The following is a 19,425-nucleotide window of genomic DNA, read 5'->3' as shown; positions in this document are numbered from 1 at the left end:
GAAACTCTGATCCAGAAGCCAGACCAGGGCATGAAGGCCGCGGCCAAAGCACCGCCAGGAACTGAGCACTCGCGGCCAAGCCCCTTCCTGAAAGCGGCTGGTTTTGAGTAGGGGATAAGCATGCCGAAGAGATGACGAGACATGCTACTCGTTGTCCTGTGATAAATGAAAGGACACATCTCTGATATTCTCAAAATTTCTTATTAAAATTAGCTATTTTTATACACGCATACTGGTAATTTATGTGAGTGAGAGACTAACATTTATCATTTTAATTGGGTCCAGAAAGATGTTGTGTTGAAAAATCACCCTAAAATTGTTTAATTAGTTTTCTTGAGAGCAAACAGGAAAATACTTGTTTATACTTGAAGTGAAGCTGTGGGTTTTTTATGTTTTTAAAAATATTGTTTGTTTGAATGAAAACTAGATATCATTGAACCTAAGTCAATTATTTTTCTTTTCATTTTTTTCTTTATAATATAAAATTTGGAACACTTCCAAATTTTCAATAAAATCAATTATTCGGCTCGCAAATGCCCTTCTGAACGGATCTGTCCTTTATAGAGTTCATGACATTGACGTGTCACAAGCTGGAAACGGCACTGGCATGTTCTCAGAGGAAATGACACTTTACCCAGCCTTGGTGGCTTCATTCTTTGTCACGTGATCTCTAACCTCAGAGATATGATGTGCCTCTAAGATTTCAGGGCACAAGTTGATTTAAGATGAAAAAATACACAGAGAACCGTGCCGGGGTCTGCAGACACTCAGCTAGACCTAGCCTGCCCACGCCCACGCCGGGGGTTTGAGTCAGTCACCCCTGAACACAGCTGCTTGCATCGTATCGTTCACAGACCTGGAACAATGCTTTCGGGGAGCCTTATGTGAGCCCTAGACATTATAATTCCACAGCAGACACGTGAAAAAGTGCTTACCATCACGTATCACCCTGGGACGGCAAATCAGAAACACAGTGAGCTGCTGTCTCACACCCAAGAGAAAGGCCCCCATCAAAAAGGCCAGAAACAACAGGTGCGTGCAAGGATGTGAGAGAAAGAAGCCCTCACACACTGGTGGGGGTGGCGACGGGGCCAGGCCCCATGGGAAAAGCTTGGAGGAGTCTCAAAATGGTGCCACATTACCCAGCAATCCCACGCCTAGGTCTAAAGAACGCAACGTCACCACGTGCACGTGCTCCGGCGTTCCCTGCAGTGCGACGCACACAGCCCGATCATGGAAGCAACCGAAGCAGCCAGTGACAGGTATGTGAGCGAAGCAGCTGTGGCGAAGGCACATGAGGGACACTGCCCCCCATCACAAAGACAACCCTCACGTGCAGCCACGCGGACGACCGAGGGGATTAGGCTAAGCGACGCAGTCCACAGGACTGTGACTGCGCTGGTGTCACTCTGACGTGGAACACAGAGAAAGAAAACAAAGTGAGACAGAAGCAAGCATGGACTCGGGGAGGGCCCACTGTCGACCGGGGCTGGGAGGTGAAGGGGCCCCGGGGGACGGTGAGCCTGGCGGGTTGGAGGCCGCACAGGCGTGATGAAGCGTGAATCTCCACCTCTGAGCCACACCCCAGGCTGCGGGCCAGTGTAACCGCAATAAAAGTAATTATTAAAAAAATCTAGAACTCACATAAATTACCTCCCCGGTGGCGCAGCGGTTGAGCGCTGGGTTGTGAAGCTGCCCGCAGCCTCTGCAGCGCCAGTTCGATCCCCAGCTGCTCTCCGGCCTCCGGAGGAGGGTCCCACATGGCGCGCAGACCTCTCCTGCCGCCCGCTGCTCCCCTCAGCAGTGTCCTTCGGCCCTTCTGCCTGCTCTGCTCCCCGCTCTGGCTCTGGTGAATTCTCTCACCCTCCCGCTCTTCTGATTGTACCCAGTGCATGTGTAAACAAAACAAACAAACAAATAAATAAATAAAACAAAAAGCAAACAAACAAAAAAAGCCTCCTTTAAAAAAAAAAAAAATCTAGAACTATTCCAGTTACTTTGATAGCCACTTTGGCAGTCGCAGTGAGCTGCCACCCAAGCATCGTTGTCTAAAGATCTTCTACCATAAGATTCAGCAAGACTCAGGGGCATCTGACTTCTGTGAAATAAGCAAAACCAGAACTAACTGTATCATTACCTCAGGTCACCAGGGAGGAAACGGACACTTGAAAAAGTTACAAGTGACTCGTACATGGTGAAGCTCAAGCCTGACCACGCTCTCAAGCAGCACATGACATATCACATGCGACAGTGTCCTTGGGGAGGGAAATGATGCTGAACAGCTAAGGAACAAAGTAATTATCTTCCTGTGCTATTATTCTCCTGAACGGTAGTAGCTCTCGGCATTTTTCAGAAGTCAGACAATGAAGTAGAAACTTCTGTAGACGACCGTGCACTGCTTCCAGCACGTCCCACTCTTAAAAACATCAGGAGACAAAAGAAGGAGCCGGGCTCAAGTGGAAGCAGGTCAGATCTTCCCTGGCAGCAGCAGGCATGGCAGTGTCTGCCGAGGTGAAGGGTGCTGCCTCGGGATGTCTGCAAAAGGTCGAGAGCTTTCGGCCCAGCGCAAAATGAATGGATTCAATTACTTCTGAAAGTCTTTGAGGGCTTTTCCATTAATCAAATTCTGAACCGAAATTTAGATCTTTGAAAACATATGTCTAAAATTTCTGGCTATAGTAACGCAAAACCAAACAATCCCACGTCTCTCTAAATTTGAGGATTCTTTAGATGATTAAGAGTTTGATGACATTTTATTGCTGATTACAGCCTACAAAGAAGAGCTAAGTCAGCTTTGAAATGAAAATTTTGGTTTTAACTGAATATGACAGCAGCGTCCTCAAAATACACACGCACCCACCTCTGTGGGCTCTGAAGTCACCTGGCCTCCGGGAGAAGAACTAACATCCTCCCTGGAGGGAGATGAAGTCATTGGAGACTTCAAAATATTACTCAAAAGCATTTCCTCACCCCTCACAGCTGGCCCAGAACCGACACCGCGCAGGCATCCGAGGCCGTGCCAGCGAGAGTGGCCGGCACGACGGCCCCCAGGACAGAGAGGCCCCGCTCAGACCCCCTATTACTGGACGTGGACTTTAAAATAAATGAGGTTTGTTACGCTCATGGCGACAAGTTTGAAGCTTTCAAGCGAGACGCTGGGAAAAGGCAGAGTGAGCGCGTCTGTGCTTGTGGGCAGGAGCCGCTGAGAACGCCGCCGGCGCGTGAGAAACACCGACACATCTCAGGAGCCACCTGCTCAGGAGTGGGAGCGCCGTGGCCATGGGGAATCGTGGCCCTGCGGCCCCGGGGGGGAGCGCGAAGGTGAGCTGGCGGCGGCAGTCACTGGCCCAGCGCTGCCCATTCTGCGAGTGGGCTGAGGCTGAGGGCCCACGTCAGGCCTGAGCCAGAGTTTGGGGGGATGCTGCGGACAACAAGGGGGCCAGCGCAGGTCGGGCAGGGATGTGCCAGGCACAGTGTGTGCCCCTCGGGATGTTTCCTGGTGCCAGGGGTGCCTGGGGAGGAAGGACGAGAAAGCTCACAAGGGAAAGTTCTGAAGGGCCAAGCGGAGCTTTTCAGCAGTGTGAAGAGGCAGGGGCGAGGGAAGCTTGCAGAAAGTGGGCCTGTAGCTGCGGGACAGTCAAGGGAGCTGCTCCCAAACGGACGGGAGCGGTCAGCCGCGCCTCGGTCTACCTCGTGCAGGGGGACCTTTCGAGGGGGAGCACCCACCATCCGGAGCGCGACGCAGCGTGAGACACAAAAAGTGCATGTATGTAACCGTGCGGATATAAACCCTGGAGATGCGCGAGGACACGGAACGTAAATCACCTGATTTCATGATCGAAACGCAGACAATTAAAATAAAGTCAGACACGCTGGCGAGCAGCAAGACACGGAGATACGCGCACACAGAAAGCGCCTGTGAAGGGACAGGAACAGACGTGGCTCCACGGAGAGGAGACAAAGTAGGTTTAAGCCTGAAGGCAAGACTCCGAGGAGAGGGGCTTCGTAATGACAGAAAGTCCAGTTCAGCGGCGTGATCTGGCGTCTGCTTTGTGCAGCTGAGATAATTGGCCTCCTGAGGGTATAACACAGTCACAGCAATTTTCAGAGTGAAAATCATACATCTTCTCACCACAGGCAGTAAGCTAAAAATCAAAAACAAAATAAAGATAAAAAAATTCTTTATGTTCTGAAATGAGTAAATAAATCTCTAAATACTTAAGATAATGTCACATGGTGGAAAAGAAGTATCTTGAACTACACAGAAGACAGTACATTTGGAAATAAGGGACTGCAGCTAAAGCGATGCTTAAAGGAAAGTTTCTCCTCAAATGCGTATAGTTGAACAGAAGAAAAGCTGAAATTAATGAGCTCGGGACTCATCTAAAAAAGCACTGCAAATAAGATTGAAATAAAGAAAAGAAATAACGATGAAACATGAATGAAGTACACTGTAAAAATATAACAGATCCACAAAGCAAACACTGTTCGTGACAACCCGGGGGAAATAAATGAAATTTACTGCACACCTAGTATGTGCTTTAAAGTCTGCTAAGGCCTTAAAAATGCTATTTAATTTCATTCTTTTTCAGTAGCTTTAGTGAGAAATAATTCACACCCCGCCCCATGCAGCGCATCTACTGAAGGCGCACCAGTCGGGGGCTCAGCCGGCTGACGTGGTGGCCAAGCATTGTGGCAGTCTGATTTTAGAATCGTTTTGTCCCCAAAGAAACCCCACCCTGAAGACGCCTTCCCCACCCCGCTCCTCTCCCCTCTGTGCCCGCCCCAGCGACCCCTCATCTCACCACTAATCTCCGTTTAAGAGCCAATGGCCTCTCTCCGACCTTGCAGTGAGCGGGTCTCATGGGGAGCTTGTCTCCTGCGCCCCGCCTCCTGCCCTGAGCAGGTCTGCGGGCCCCTTTGCTTTGGGGTGCACATCGGTCCCTCATTCCTCTCCACGACCGAGTAACCCCACTACGGACAGACGCTGCTTATGCATCATTAGCTGCCTCGTTTTCTCTGTGGCTATTAAAAATACTGCAACGAACAATCATGCACAGATTTTTGTGGCTGTTTTAGTTTCTCAATCTGTCAGAGTTGGCTAATATCCTGGATGCACGCTCCGAATTAGATGTGTGAGCCGCCATTTCCCTCGTCTGCAGCTCGTCCTGGGCGGTCTTGATGGCGTTGCTTGCAGGTGGAAGTCTTTTCATTTTCATGCTGTCCAGAGGCTTCCTAGCTCTGCTGTTACGGTCAGGCCTAGGCCTGCTTTGCGCCCTTCACGGCTGCGTGCTGCAGCAGCTCTGTGGGTGGGTGCTGTTCCAGCCACCTGTCGGCAGAATAACGGGGACACAGAGCCTGAAAGAGGTCCCCAAGAGCAAGCCAACAGATGTCCTAATTGGAATTCTGCCTCAAATTTCAGACCAAGTCCAGACACAAAGTCCCTGATACAAAGCCCGCCTGGCCTGTCGGGCATCTTGGAGTTGGCATTTTAGTCAAGGGTGTACTCAGTTACGGAGAGGCTGCTGCATTGGGCATTTGTTCTGGAAAACTAGAGCAGTCAGGTGCATGTCTTCCGGGCTGGGGGTCGCTGGAAAGACAGTGCAGGTGGAGGCCGGCTGGTCTGCAGAGCCTGCGCAACGAGCACGTGAGCTCGGCCCACCCCATAATGCTTCTTGGCGAGGTGCCGCGCACGCTCGTGAGACAGCACCCCTGTCCCCCGTGCCACGGCTCACACGGAAGGGCGCCAAGTCCATGTCTGAGACCAGCTGCTCCATGGCAGGGAGGACCCGAGGTTTCCTCTGTGCGGGGGAAACGGAAGGTGAGCACAAGGGAAACGCCAGCAGAAGGAAGAAGAGTCAGCGAAGGAGAAGGGGCCGTGACTCCCTCTGAGGACGGGCGTGGACAGGCTCACCCGAGACGGTCGTCTGGAATCAGAGTTGAACGAGCAGCCAGCTGGGAATACCTTTTGCAAGAAAGCTTCAACGTTGGGTGCGTGTGTGCGCACGTGTGTGTGTGTGTGTGTGTGTGTGCGCGCGCGCGCGCGCGTGTTCCTGAGAGAGAGGGAGGGAGGAGGGGGGAGAGAGCGCGCGCCCAGGCAAGGAGGGGAGTAAGCAGTAGTCAGGCACTAGTGACGGATGCTTCTTTGGAAAAGAACACCCGACTACCAATTTCATGGAGCTGCTGTATTAAATAAGTCAGTATTTTTTTTTAAAAAAAGATTTATTGGGCCTCCCCGGTGGCGCAGGCGGCTGAGCCCCACACTGTGAAGCTGTCCGCAGCCTCTGCAGCGCGGGTTCAATCCCTGCCAGCCGGCAAGGGTCCCACATGGCTTGGCAGACCTCTCCTGTCTCGCCCTAATTCTTGTATACATACAAGAACTGGGGTACAGGCCAGAGGCATAGGGGGTGAGAGGACTCGCCAGAGACAGAGTGGGGAGCACAACAGGTGGATCCACTGAAATCCACTGCTGAGGGGAACCGCAGGGAGACAGGAGGGGTCTGCTGCGCCCTGTGGGTAGCTCCCTGGCCGGCCAGGGATAGAACTTGTGCTGCAGAGGCTGTCAATGGCTTGACAGTGCTGCATCTTTTTTTTTTTTTGGTTAAGATTTATTTATTTACTTATACAAGAACCAGGGTACAGATCAGACGCGCGGAAGGGTGAGAGAATTCACCAGAGCCAGAGCGGGGAGCAGAGCAGACAGAAGGACCGAAGGACACTGCTGAGGGGAGCAGCGGGCGGCAGGAGAGGTCTGCGCGCCATGTGGGACCCTCGCCGGCGGCCGGGGATTGAACCGGCGCTGCCAGAGCCTGCGGGCAGCCTCGCAGCCCAGCGCTCAACCGCTGCGCCACCAGGGGAGGCCCCAGTGCTGCATCCTAACCCCTTGCACCACCAGGGAGGCCCTAAATAAATCAGTATCTTTAAATAAAAACTAGGCCTAGCTTATAATGTGTGGTGCTCAGCATTAGCTACTGTTGCTATCCCCCTGCGACAATTCTGTAATTTGCAAATTTTTGGCTTGCAATGGAGGTTTCTGGGTCAGGCCAACCTGGGTTTGACTTGCAGTCCTGTCCCCCAGTTCAAAATTCTTCTCTAAGTCTCTGTTTCCTCAAAGAGGGAACGGTAAAGCTAAGAATTAGCATACGTCTGTGCTGCTGTCAATTCCCAGAGACTGCCAGTGCAGACGGGGGATAACAAAATGAGCGCTACCTCAATCACCAGCATGATTCTGAGTTACAGCATATGAGTGACTTCCCACAATCTGACTTCCTGAGACTCGTGACGACCATGCCCTGACCAGGGGCATCAGAGCGAAGTGTCCAGGGGACAGCGGAGGCGGGACCGCCTGTTGTCCCGGGGGCGAGCCCATGGGTCCTGGGTCACCGGCTCTGATCCAGCCACTTCCCCAGCACTGCCACGGCCCGACAGGCTCTTTTGTATTTTGCTTTTCATTAAAGCTGATTCCTTTCTCTAAAGTGCACTCCTTTGCAAGAGCGCTAATGCATTCCACAGAGCCCTTATTTTACTCTCTTGTAAACTTCATGGGTTTGTTTGTAGGGATTAAACGAGAGAAGTGTTTGCAAAGTTCTCAGCGCCATGGCTGGCTACGAGAAAACACGAGAAAACACGGCACTTCCCGAAGCCGGAAGGCGGGCCGGCCCTCCGTCCCTCCGAAGGAGCAGGGAGGTCCCTCCGGCAGTGCTTCCAGTTTCCCTGGGAAGCGTGCTCTCCTGCCTTCTAGCTCTCCAAGCACGAGCTTTAAACCTCTTCTGTTTAAAGTCATTTGGCCATGTCAGGGCCCTAAGGTAAGTTCAAGGTCAGAATTTTCAGAGTAGAAAATGATTAAAAAAAAAAGCCAGCAGAAGAGACCAAAATCTGTTTGAAACAGTATCTGACAGCTTATTCATCAAAAACAGCAATGGAGTTGATTCATCCTGAGCTGGGAAATAAATGCCACTCACCGACATCTGTGCTCCCTCGTTCTCTACAAAGACGGCATATACAGGCTGGGAGCTCAGTCCTGCAGGGCCGTCCCACCTCACTTCGTCCCTGCGAGGGAACTTTGTGATGCTGAAGAGCAATCACGAAAGGAGACAGCAAAAAAAGAAACGCCACAGAGTCATCAAATAATTCCTATTCTGAGCCAGTCTTCAAAAAGGGCTGCCACCACCTCCCTGACTACACGCTATTGCCCGAACTAGGCACATGCGTGTGTTCACACTCCACCTAGTCCTTCACAGGATCTTCAACTTTCAAAGAAAACATTAAGTTAGAATAGAAAAAAGGGCTTATATAGGGAAAAGAGCCTCAGAAATGATGCAGTTATGGAATTAGCATAAATCTTTGTTCTAAACTCCCCGGGAGCGCAGGTAAACAGAGGTTCCCAACACCAGGGAAAAAGGCTGCAAGGCTGTTAGGTTTTTTTCCCAAAGGTCTGTTTTATTTATTTATTTATTTATTTATTTCAAGATTTATTTTTTATTTATACAAGAGCTGGGGTGTAGGTCAGAGGCATGGGGAGGGTGGAAGGGTTCACCAGAGACAGAGCAGGGGCAGAACAGGCAGACTGACTGAAATCCACTGCTGAGGGGCGCAGCGGGCGAGGCAGGAGAGGTCTGCTGTGCCATGTGGGAATCTCCCCGGGTGGCCAGGAATTGAACCCGCGCTGCAGAGGCTGCGGACAGCTTCACAGTACCAGTACCGCGCTCAACCTGCTGCGCCACCAGAGAGGCCCTGCAAGGCTGTTAGAATGAAGAGCGGAAGGAGCTCGGAGCCACCCAGTCCCCGGCTTGCACTCTGCGGACACCCAACCCCCCGCCAGACCTCAATGAGCCCCCTCAGCAGGTCAGTCAAAGGCTGGACCAAAAGGGACGCGTCTTAGCCACACCACACATCTGTTTTGCCCCTTTGTTGTTTGGGGTGTGTGCTGGGGGGTTTGGGGAGGAAGTGAACAGACCAACTGATGGGACGTGTAAGACTCGCCTCTTTCATTCTGGCCAGTACGGCTGACGGCGGGCCCGGGACAGCTGCCCACTGCGACCTGCACCGCGGCTGCTCCCAGGTGCCCTGAGTGACCGAGTCCCTGCTATGTGTTGGGTGCTCAGTGGGGGGTGCAGGGCAGGTGCAGGAAAGCGCCCCTCAAGCTCTCCAACCTCCTGCGCAACAGGAGGAAACGTGGCCATCAGAGTGAACACGGCGGGGCCTTTTCCAAATCAACATCATGGTTTTGAGTGTCTGCAAACAGTTAGAACTTGCCAAAGAGCGAATTTCATCACACTCTAGAGAGTGACACTGCCTTGTGCTGCCAGAATGGGCCCTCCCGCCAGGCCCTGCCCAGCGTCACCCCAACACTGGCCCCACGAGGCAGGAGCAGCACCTGCCCTGCAGGTGGATCCTGGGAGGGCGGCTGAGCGCGTCCAGCAGAGGCTCCACAGAGCTCGGTGCAGCGCCATGGCCCCAGTGAGTGAGACGGGCCGGAGGCCGCAGGCCTGCTGAACACAGCTGCCCGGCAGCAGGGGACAGCCTCCCCGCGGAGGCCCGAAGGAAGCTCCCCAGCAGAGGGGCCTGGCGCCTGTGAACACAGAACCAGCTGGATCAGAGGGCCAGCGGTGTCCCGCAGGAGCCGCTCACTGCCTGTCTTCCGAATGCCACCCAGCCCATGCTGGTGCTCTGCCCGCGGACCTATGGCGTCCCTCCCACCAAGGCTGTGCTGCAGGCGTTGCCTCCTGTGGGGGCCGTCACCGGCCTGCCCGCGCCCCGTTCTCCCCGTCTGCAGAGGCCCATGCGGCCAGCTCCAGCAAGCCAACGCGGCCGCCCAGTCCCGGGACTTGGAGCACAGTGAAGACGGAGAAAGGCTGACCCGAAGGTGGAAGCTGCTGAGCGCGGACGCCAGGCGTAAGAAACCCAGTACAGCTAAGCAACGTCCGCTGAAACAGATGGAGAGCAGAAGGTTTATGAATGACAGAAGATCACTTTGCAGTGAGGAACCATCAGTCAGGAGAGATGAAACACTAACATCTATTCATGCAATAAGATCCCCGCAGAGTGCATATATCAAAAGGTGATAATATAAGGATAAATAAGCCCAAAGTCATGGCAACGGAGTTTACCTGGTGTAATTCCTTCAGCGGTTGGCAGAGGAAGCAGAACAACACATGAAATTTTAAGGATACGAGTTACCAGTCCTGACCTCGTGAATAAGCGCGCAACATTTGGCTTGACAGACGTAGAACACACATCATTTTCAAGCATATACAGAATGTTTTAATAAATTAACCAAAACAGGCCTAAGGTATGACCAATATACTTCAGAAGCTCGGGCTCACCCAGAGCACGTCCCTGACCACATGCAGCAGCGAGGGCATCGCTACAGTCTTGGAAATCACAAACATTTTTATCACTCATGAGTTAAAGAAAAATAGCGACAGAACAGAAACGGTTGTGCGGTGAAAGGTAACGAGAGACAGCGCCAAACTTGAGCTGCAGCCAAGGAAAGACTCAACGGAGAACTGATCCTCTCAGCGTGTGTTAGAAGACAGGAGCTGTCGACGATTAAAAAGCTAAACGGTCAAACAGCAAAAGCAGCCCAGCAAAAATTTTAAGGCACAGACAATAAAAATTCTAGTCCAACAGAGAACACGTGGCATAAAGTCTCTGCAGAAGAAATAAATCTGGCAGAAAACCAGGGACATGAGCAGGCAGGGGCGGCACCGCGAAGACTGGCGTCCAGGAAGACGCGCGAGGAAGGTCAGGGCGGCGCGTTCCGAGGCTCACCTGAGGGGGAGAAACCTCTGGAGCGCGGACTCACCAGGCGGCAGAGGCGAGCGAGCGCCGAGGCACGTCGGAGCTCGCCTCCCAGAGAGACCGCGAGCGACAGGGTCCCCGGAGAGACGCCGGCGCGGGGGCCCGCGGCAGGCGAGGCTTCCAGGGGAGGCCGGGCGGGCGGCGGGCGCGAGGGGCGGCGGCGCCTCGGGGAGGACGCGGAGAGGCCGCCGCAGAAACGCGCGTCCGAGCGAGCCGCGTTCCCCCGCGTCGGAGGGCGCGACGGTCGGCGCCACGCCCCCCACCGGGGCTGGGGTTGCGGCCGCGTCAGCCCCGCGACGGCGCCGCCGGGCCCCGCCCCCGGAGCCCCGCCCCGCGGCGTCACAGCCGCCGCGCCGCCCGCCCCGCCCCTCCGGCCCCACCCCCCCGCCCCGCGGCGTCACACCCGCCGCCCCGCCCCTCCGGCCCCGCCCCCCGGCGCCCCGCCCCGCGGCGTCACACCCGCCGCGCCGCCCCTCCGGCCCCACCCCCCGGCGCCCCGCCCCGCGGCGTCACACCCGCCGCGCCGCCCCTCCGGCCCCGCCCCCCGGCGCCCCGCCCCGCGGCGTCACACCCGCCGCACCGCCCCTCCGGCCCCGCCCCCCGGCGCCCCGCCCCGCGGCGTCACACCCGCCGCGCCGCCCCTCCGGCCCCGCCCCCCGGCGCCCCGCCCCGCGGCGTCACACCCGCCGCACCGCCCACCCCGCCCCTCCGGCCCCGCCCCCTCCCGCCCGCAGCCCCGCCCCGCGGTGTCACACCCGCAGCGCCGCCCGCCCCGCCCCTCCGGCCCCGCCCCCGCCCGCCCGCAGCACCGCCCGCCCCGGCCCGCGCGTGGGGCGGCAGCCGCCGACCTTGACTGCGGGGTCTGGAGACCCCCGCGCCGAGGAGGGGGCGCCCGGGGCCCGCGTCTAGCTCCGGCGTCACGCGCCCCAGACCCCCCCGCACCTCGGAGGCGCCCGCCCGCCCGCCCGCTCCCCGCCTCGTCTGCGCCTCCGGCCTCGGCTGCCCCCGCGGCGTCCGCGCCCTCGCCCGCGCCGGGGCCGCCGTCGGCTGCGGGAGGCCCGGGCTGCGCGCGCGGGCTCCGGCGTCCTCTGCCGAGCGCCGGGCGGCCCCTCACGGCCAGTCCCGCCGCCCCGCGAGCCCGCGGAGCCTCACCAGGCCGAGCGCTCGCCGCGGCCACGCCCTTCGCCGCGGCCACGCCCCGCGCTGCAGCCACGCCCCTCACCGCAGCCACGCCCCGACGCGGCCACGCCACGCACCGCGGCCACGGCCTTCACTGCAGCCACGCCCCCGACGCGGCCACGCCCAGCCTCGGCCACGCCCTTCACTGCAGCCACGCCCCGACGTGGCCACGCCCTTCACCGAAGCCACGCCCCGCGCCGCCCTTCACTGCAGCCGCGCCCCCGCGTCGGGCACGCCCTTCCCGTTGGACCCGCCCCGTTGCAGCGACTTTGCAGGTCGTGAATCCAGCTCCCGCCTCGCGGCTCCCGCGTGGACAGCTGCGTGGACAGCTCCCGCGTGGACAGCTGCTGCGTGGACAGCTGCTGCGTGGACACGCCTGCGTGGACAGCTCCCGCGTGGACAGGCCGCGGCTCTTGACCCCCTCACTGCTTGGCGGGGGCTGCGGCTGGTTTCCATGGTGGGAGCGCGCCCTGGACCCGCTGCACCCCGAGGGGACCAAGACTCACTCCCCCGCCACCCAGGCGGCAACCTGGTTGAGGACGAGTCACACCCTCCCCCTGCCCACACTTGCCCCCTCACCCCCCAACCCCCCACCCCCCTCACCCAACCCCACCCCCACCCAGGCCCACACCCCCCTCACCACACAGAGAGAGGCACTGGCAGCTTACGGTGAGGGAAGACATGAGATTTAATTGCAATTTGCACATTTTCTCCCAAGTGTTTTTTATTCTGACCATCATTTCCGTGATTTAATCCAATCATTTGACGATGAGTTTTGCTGGAAAATCAAACCGGAAGGAAACAATTTCATCTGTGATGCACCGCGTGCCCCTGCTCTCCCCGTTGCCCCAGGGTGAATCTGTGCCACACGACGGGGAAATTCAACCACCTCGCTGCTGGCAGCGATGGGCACAGCTCAGCGGCGCTGCCCCCGGGTCCCGGGACCACCTGTGTCCTGAACCCCGGATCAAGCGTATTCTGAGCCGGGGCGGCCCCTCTGTGCTCGCGCCGCCCCACCCCAAGCCTGGCTTCGCCGGTGAATGGTGGACCCCGCAGGACGCGGCGCTGCCCTTCCAGTCACTGCCCCTCGAGTCCGTTCCCAGGCTCCGCGCTCGCCCCAGACCCTCTCCCGCAGCTCCGCGTGCACTTACTTGGTCACGAGGTCCGGGGGCGCGGCGGGAGGCGTCCTGACTGCCGTCCTGGCTGCCGTGGGCAACACGAAGCCCGCGCGCGGCCCACACAGACGCCGGCCCCGCCGGGGGTGCCTCCTCCTCGGGCGCCTTCTCCGGCGTCACCTGCAGACAGGCAGCCCCCCGGGGCCAGCCCCCCGGCCCACAGAGGGTCTCCAGGACGGGAAGCTGCCCGGGGGTGTGCAGACGCCTGCTGGGCGCGGCTCCCCCGTCAGGCCCCAGGGACGCCCGCCGCGGCCCTGGGAGGAGGCTGCACACAGCACGAGGCTCCGGGGCCTGTGGGGCCCGACTGCCCCCCACCAGGCCGGCCGCCGACTCCCGGACAAGGAGGCGCGGAACAAAGAGTCACATGACTGCGAGGTTTGTTTTTTCTTTTTACTTGAAAACTCGTTTGACCATGAAATGTTGGCAGTTACAAACCTGTACACTGTGGGGATTTAGTTTTTTGGCTGTATTTTTGTTGGTTTTGCTTTTCTTCCTTTTTTTTTAGAAAAAGAACACGAGACTGAACACCGTCAGCAGCAGCGTCCGCAGAGCCCCGTCCCGAGGGCGGCGAGCGCCAGCCCCTTGCATAAAGTGTGTGTGCAACGTGTGCGTGTGCGTGTGCGTGCGCGGGCTGCCGTCTCGGGGCGCGGCCTCAAAGCCGGGCCTCCAGAACGGGGCCAAACACACTTGCTGGAAGAAACGGCATAAAAAACATTTTCTTGAAAACAGAGAAAGTTAAACGAAAACGCTGGGCCCAGAGCAAGGCCCCAGCGCCCCGCGGGAGGGTGGGGACCGTCCGCCTCCAACCTGAGCGCGCGGTCGCCGCGGCCTGAGAGCGCGCGTGGGCCGAGCGCCGGGACCCCCGAGTAAAGCATCCTGACGGGCGTGAGGTGCAGTCTCTGCAAGCGCCTCAACGCTGAGCGCGCCACGCACAGGGCTACAGACATTCCCAACACCAACACACACACCGCTCACGACAGCAGACCGACAGGGCGCGCTCCCGAGGCGCGCGGCAGGACCCCGCGCCCCCCGCCAGCGGCCCGGGCGCACCCCAGGGCAGCCCGTGGGGACCTGCTTCCGGGGCCTCCTGACGGCCCCGCTCCACACGCCGCGACTCTAGTGCACCCCGAGTACACGGGCAGGGACTGATTATGGCCTTCGTGTGGCAGCACACACTGGGATTATTGCTTTCGTTACGACGTCAGGAGAGAACACCCCCCACCCCAGACGCGCACAGCCGGCAGCCCGCGGACCCGGCACACACCAGCACCTGGCGGCGCCCACGCGCCAGACACCTGAGCAGGCCCCGGGCCCCGTTCCCGGGCGAAGGAAGAGCGGACGGGACACACCAGGCCTGGGCGCCGGAAGTGCTTCTGGGCTGGGCCGAGCGGCCGGCGAGGCGAGGGACAGCCCCGGTGTGCTTGGGGCTCCGGGAGGCCGCACCCATCCCCTCTCAGGCCCTGGCGGGCTCCCGGTTGGGCAGGGCGCGGGCGGGCGGACAGCACCCACGATGGCAGCGGGCAGGGGTGAGACTCGCGGCCCCTCCCCCCGCAGGAGAGCCCGTCAGAAAGGGGCCCCGCACGGGGTGTCGCGCGGGAGAGCGCCGCTCGCCGGGCGGACGCCACCAGGCCGGGAGGCGGGCCGGCAGGGGACGTCCCGGTCAGGGCCACACTGGCCCTGGCGAGGCCGGGCTCAGCCTGCTCATTCCTGCCCCGCAGGAGAGGACTCCATTTGGCAAAAGCAGGGCTTTGAGGAACGTGCAAACAAATGCGTGAGGAGTTCTCGCGCGCCCCGGGGCTTCCAGAGACACTCGGAGCCGACCGGCCCCATCGCTCCTAAGCAGGCCTGGGGCAGGAGAGGCCAGGCCCGGGAGGGCAGCGTGGGCGTGACACCCACGGGTGCTCCCTCGTCCTGGCAAGGAGGGGACAGCGGGGTGCAGGAGGGAAGGGGCCGCGTCCAGGAGGAAGCGCGTCCCCACAGAGGCCCTGAGGGAGGCTCGCACGTCCTGTGCCCGCCCCCTCGCTCGCCCCGGAGCGGCCCCGGAGGCTGCAGCTCTGCGCCCACGGCTTTCCGTCCTTGCTCACGAGCAGGGCTTCGACCCCAGACATTCGGTCGTTTTCTCCATGATTGATGCAAATGTGCTTCTCACGTCAGAAAAACACCAAGGCCTCAAGAGCAGCCTTAGTGCGGTCACTTACTCCCAGGCCCCGGGGTCTGCGCGGAGAGGCGGCTGGAGGGGTGCGGGCTGCGCGGAGCCCCCGGGCCCTGGACCAGCGTCCCGGGCGCCTCCCCGGTCAGTTCTGGGGACGCGGGCCGGCGCCCAGGCAGCTGCGATGCAGCGGGTCCGAGCGAGGCCAGTCGTCACCTCTGCTCAGACTCAGGTTCAGGGGTGACCGTTGTAACCAAACGCCGTGTTTTTTTTTCTTTTGAGGCGCAGCTTTGACCCGGGGGTATAAATGGCCGTGCCCAAGTCACGTCGGCGGGACGAGGAGGCAGGGTCCGGCGTTTCTCGACCGTCACAGAGGCCGAGGCAGGCCGGCCCGGCAGGGACACGGCAGCGCCCGTCAGCTGCGCGGAAGGGCCCCTCGGCGCGAGCACCCCCGGGCCCGACACGCCCCCTCGGTCCACGCGCGGGCCCGGCTCGACTTTCTTCTCTTTAAGACAAAACCGCATTGCAACGACGGCGCTGCCGGCTGGGACAACACGAACGGCTCCGCGCCGGCGAGGCTGGCGGGGATCGGGCGGAAGGCGTCCAGCAGACCCGGCTTCCTCCAGGGAGCGAGTCCCGGCGACACCAGAGCCCCCACCCGCGGCGCCGTGGCCAGGCCGGCCCTCCCGTCCCCGGCGCCCGGCGCAAGGGCGGCCGCTGCAGCCCCACCGGGCTGTGGCCGCCAGGACCAAGTGCGCAGCCCCGCAGAGACCCGAGCCGCCGCCCGGCTCTCCCTCGGCGCCTTCCTCAGGGTCCAGCAGCGCCCACCCCGGCCCTGAGAGCGCCCAGAGGGGACGGTGAGCCAGACGCCGCCCCGCCCCGCCCCGCCCCACCTGGACAGCGGCGGCCGCTTGACACGAGGGTTTTAGAGGCTTCGGCCAATCCTCTCGTTCCACGATACGTGTTTCTCTTTTCTTTTGCCTAAAAGACTAACTTTCCCCAATCGCAGCGACTGTCTTCACGGCCCCCTCGCCGGCTGGGAGTGACCACACGGGGCCGGCCGCCGGGCTGCGCGGGCCCCGCCGGGGCGAGGCAGAGCGTCCGCCAGAGCACGCGTGGCTTGCCGCAGCCGCAGGCCCGTCTCCGGGCGGCCTGCCTGGACAGGGGCCCCTGAGTCCCGCGGGGCCGCCGTCCTCCCTCCACCCCGGCCCTGCCCCTCGCCTCCCGGGCTGACCTCACACCTGGGTCTGGTGCTGCGTCTCCAGGAAGGGCAGGTGGCAGCCGGGCTCGCCCCCTCCCCCACTGTCACCCACGGCCAGCCCGGGCCCGTCCAGGCCGCAGCTGGAGGACCCGGCGGACACGTCCGGGGCCCAGGCGCCTCTGGGGTTGTGCAAGGACAGGGGGTCGCCGCTGGGGGGGGCGGCCGGCTCCGGGGCCCTGGGCAGACTCCCTGCGAACGTGCTGAAGGGGCAGGTGGTGGGGTCGGGGGCGTCGTGGGGGCAGGGGTGGGGCGGCAGGTACTGGCTGGGGTGGAAGTGTGGCCGGCGGCGGCAGCCCGGGCTCAGCGGCCTGGCCAGGGCCAGGGCCTCGTCCTGGTCGGGGCCGTCCCTGGGCAGCGGCGGCGGCAGCTGGTCCTGGCTCAGGAAGTCCTCCTCGGGCGGCGGCGGGTACTCACTGTCCACGTCGTAGCCGCCCAGGTAGTACTCGCTGTCCAGCTCCCGCGCCGCCCCGGCCGCCGGCGTCCCCTCGGGGCCCTCGTAGTGCGGCGCCTCCTCGATGTCCGGCAGGCGGGCCCCCGGCATCCAGTCCGACGTGTCCCAGTGGTAGGCTGCGGGGCGGGGAGCACAGTGACCGGGGCGGCCAGCAGCCGACCCTGCAGCCCAGGCGCTGGCTTCCCCGGCAAGGTGGCGCCTGGGGCCGTGACCTCACACTCCGCTGGCCACCCCAGGCCCCTCCCCGCCCCCCTCAGGCCACTCGCCACATGCGGAGCTTGTGGGCCACATGCGCGGGGAGGCCCTGGGGCGGGGGGGGGGGGGGGGGAGAGCCGTGAGACGCGGCACATGCACAGCCCAGAGGAGAGCAGCTGGGGGGGCCACAAAAGGAGCAAGCAGAACGCTACTCTGGGCCTGCCTGCCGGTCACCTCGGTTGTAGTTCTGTCCTTGATCCACGATGGACACTGTTCAGACACAAAGCGAGAGGCGAGGCTGACGGGGGCCGCGGGCAGGGCAAGAACCCCGGCCGTGCCGGAGGATGGCAGGCGGCAGCCGCCCGCCCCGGGCCCGGCCTCCAGAGCCGCGGGGACCGTGGCCGGAAGGCGGTCAGCCCGCAGGCTGCAGCCCCACGTCCGGGGCCCGCCCCTTGGACCAGCCGCTCAGGAGCCCACGAGAGGCGGATTCCACGCTCCCCGCCGCCAGTGGGACGGGCGTTTCTCGGCGGATTTTCAGAAGAGCCCGCCGTGCAGGCCGCCCGCCCGGAGCAGCATGCAGGGCCCCGGAGGCTGCCTGTGCCCGCCGCTGGCCGCGTCCACCCCACACTAAGCCACACGCTGGCACCCCGGGACCCTCCGTGGAGGCCATGGGGGGAGCAAGTACCTTTGTCCTCTATAGTGTCAACGACATTGCTGACAAGCTGAATGACAGTCACTATGGAGGCTTGTGGCCGGAAGAGAAGGCGGGAGGAGAGGACAGGTCAGGTGAGTGACACGTGGCGCCCACAGCGGCTCTCAGCCGCCGCCCCCCCACCCCACGCCATGGCGCGGCCGCAGCACCGCAGCCCCCACGGCCTCGCAGGGACACTGGGCAGGCGGGGTCTCCGGCCCCGAGCCCTCAACAGCAGCAACGCCGGCCGGTCCTCCAGAAAGGCTCGCTGGGCAGACAGCTGGGCACCGTTCTGCCGGAATGTCGGGGACGTTCTTTGAGACACTGAGCTTCTCAGGGGCCGAGGCTTGGGGGAGAACACCCCCTGCCGCGCGGGACAGTGCCTGCTGTGGGCAGGGCCTCTGCAGCCCCTGACCTCCCGCCCACGGAGCCCCGCCAGCCCGCTCCTGGCACAGCGGCCTCAGCCTCACAAGACCGCTGGACGGCCGGGCTGTCCACACGCCGCCTTGGGGCTCTGGGGGCCTCTGGGCTTGGCACTCGTCCGCGAGAAATGGACACTCCTGCTCGTGGGGCGGCCGGGCACGCCCTCCGGGAAAGAGGAGCTAAGCGGGGCGCACGGGCAGCCGTAGGGGCTGCCTGGAGGGCAAACGCTCCGGCCTCTCCTGCGGTGGGAGGGAGGCAGGCCTGCACACGGGGCAGGCGTGTGGCCATTGTCCCCGGGAGCTGCCTGCAGCCACGGTGCACGACGCAGGCGCACGCCAGGGGCCAGAGTGCTGTGGGGGGCAGTTGCATGGAGGGGCCGCGGGGATCAGGCTCTGGGGGGGTGTGCACGCAGAGCGGAGGTGGAGAGGCGCCCGCCGTCGTGTTGTGTCCCGGGGCGGAGCCGGCCCCTGTGGCATCACAGGCTACACTGACCACCCTGGCCCGCCACGCCCCCCCCCCCCCCCCCAGGACGGGAGCCCAGGCCCGGCCTCACCGTTGTCATCTCCCGAGTCCGACTGGAAAGAGCTCAGGGACTGCACTTCCGAGCTGCTGCCCTTGTTGCTGCCTGAGAAGCACGTCCCGTCCCCGGGGTCCTCGGCCCCTCTGTCCTGGTGGACTGCAGGGATAGAGCAGAGTAGCCCGGTCACTGGGGCCCTCCTGGCCTGGCCCCAGGCACGTTGCTGCCAGGAGTAACCTCGCTGTACGGTTCTGGACCCGGCGACCCCCATCGGCGCCCTCGGCCCCGCGAGCTTTGAGCGGAGACTCCCGGATGGACGCTCAGGGCCTCAGCAACAGAGCCCAGACCTGCCTCCCGCCTCCGGGCGCCTCTCCCAGATCTCCCAGCCAGCCTTCCTGCCGGCGGACCCCGCAGGAGGGCCCACGGGAAGACGCCCGGCTGCCCGCCCTCCTGCGCATCTGGGGCTGGTCTCGGTCATCAGTCAGAGCTGGCTTTGGCCTCTGCCCTCGCTGCTGCCCAGCTGCCCTGCAGCACCAGCTCCCCTCCTCAGCTGGGATCCCCAACACGCCACCCCCCACCCC

General features: G+C 61.5%; 1 protein-coding gene across 1 annotated transcript in view; it reads right to left on the bottom strand.

Moving 5' to 3' along the window:
• Positions 1-16,541: 16,541 nt before the first annotated feature.
• Positions 16,542-19,425, bottom strand: part of FAT3 (FAT atypical cadherin 3) — a gene marked incomplete at both ends in the record, with an annotated part of 83,473 nt that continues 80,589 nt past the window's right edge. Inside the window, 4 exons of the mRNA XM_084248506.1 lie at positions 16,542-17,134; positions 17,448-17,483; positions 17,899-17,958; positions 18,881-18,990. Of these exons, the coding sequence (XP_084104632.1) occupies positions 16,542-17,134; positions 17,448-17,483; positions 17,899-17,958; positions 18,881-18,990 (799 nt within the window). The remainder of the gene's footprint in view (positions 17,135-17,447; positions 17,484-17,898; positions 17,959-18,880; positions 18,991-19,425) is intronic.

This window comes from Talpa europaea (genome assembly GCF_964194135.1).
Source record: "Talpa europaea genome assembly, chromosome: 12".
Classification (NCBI taxonomy): domain Eukaryota; kingdom Metazoa; phylum Chordata; class Mammalia; order Eulipotyphla; family Talpidae; genus Talpa; species Talpa europaea.
The sequence above is the reverse complement of the archived record's forward strand: the minus strand, read 5'-3'. Positions and strand labels throughout refer to the sequence as shown.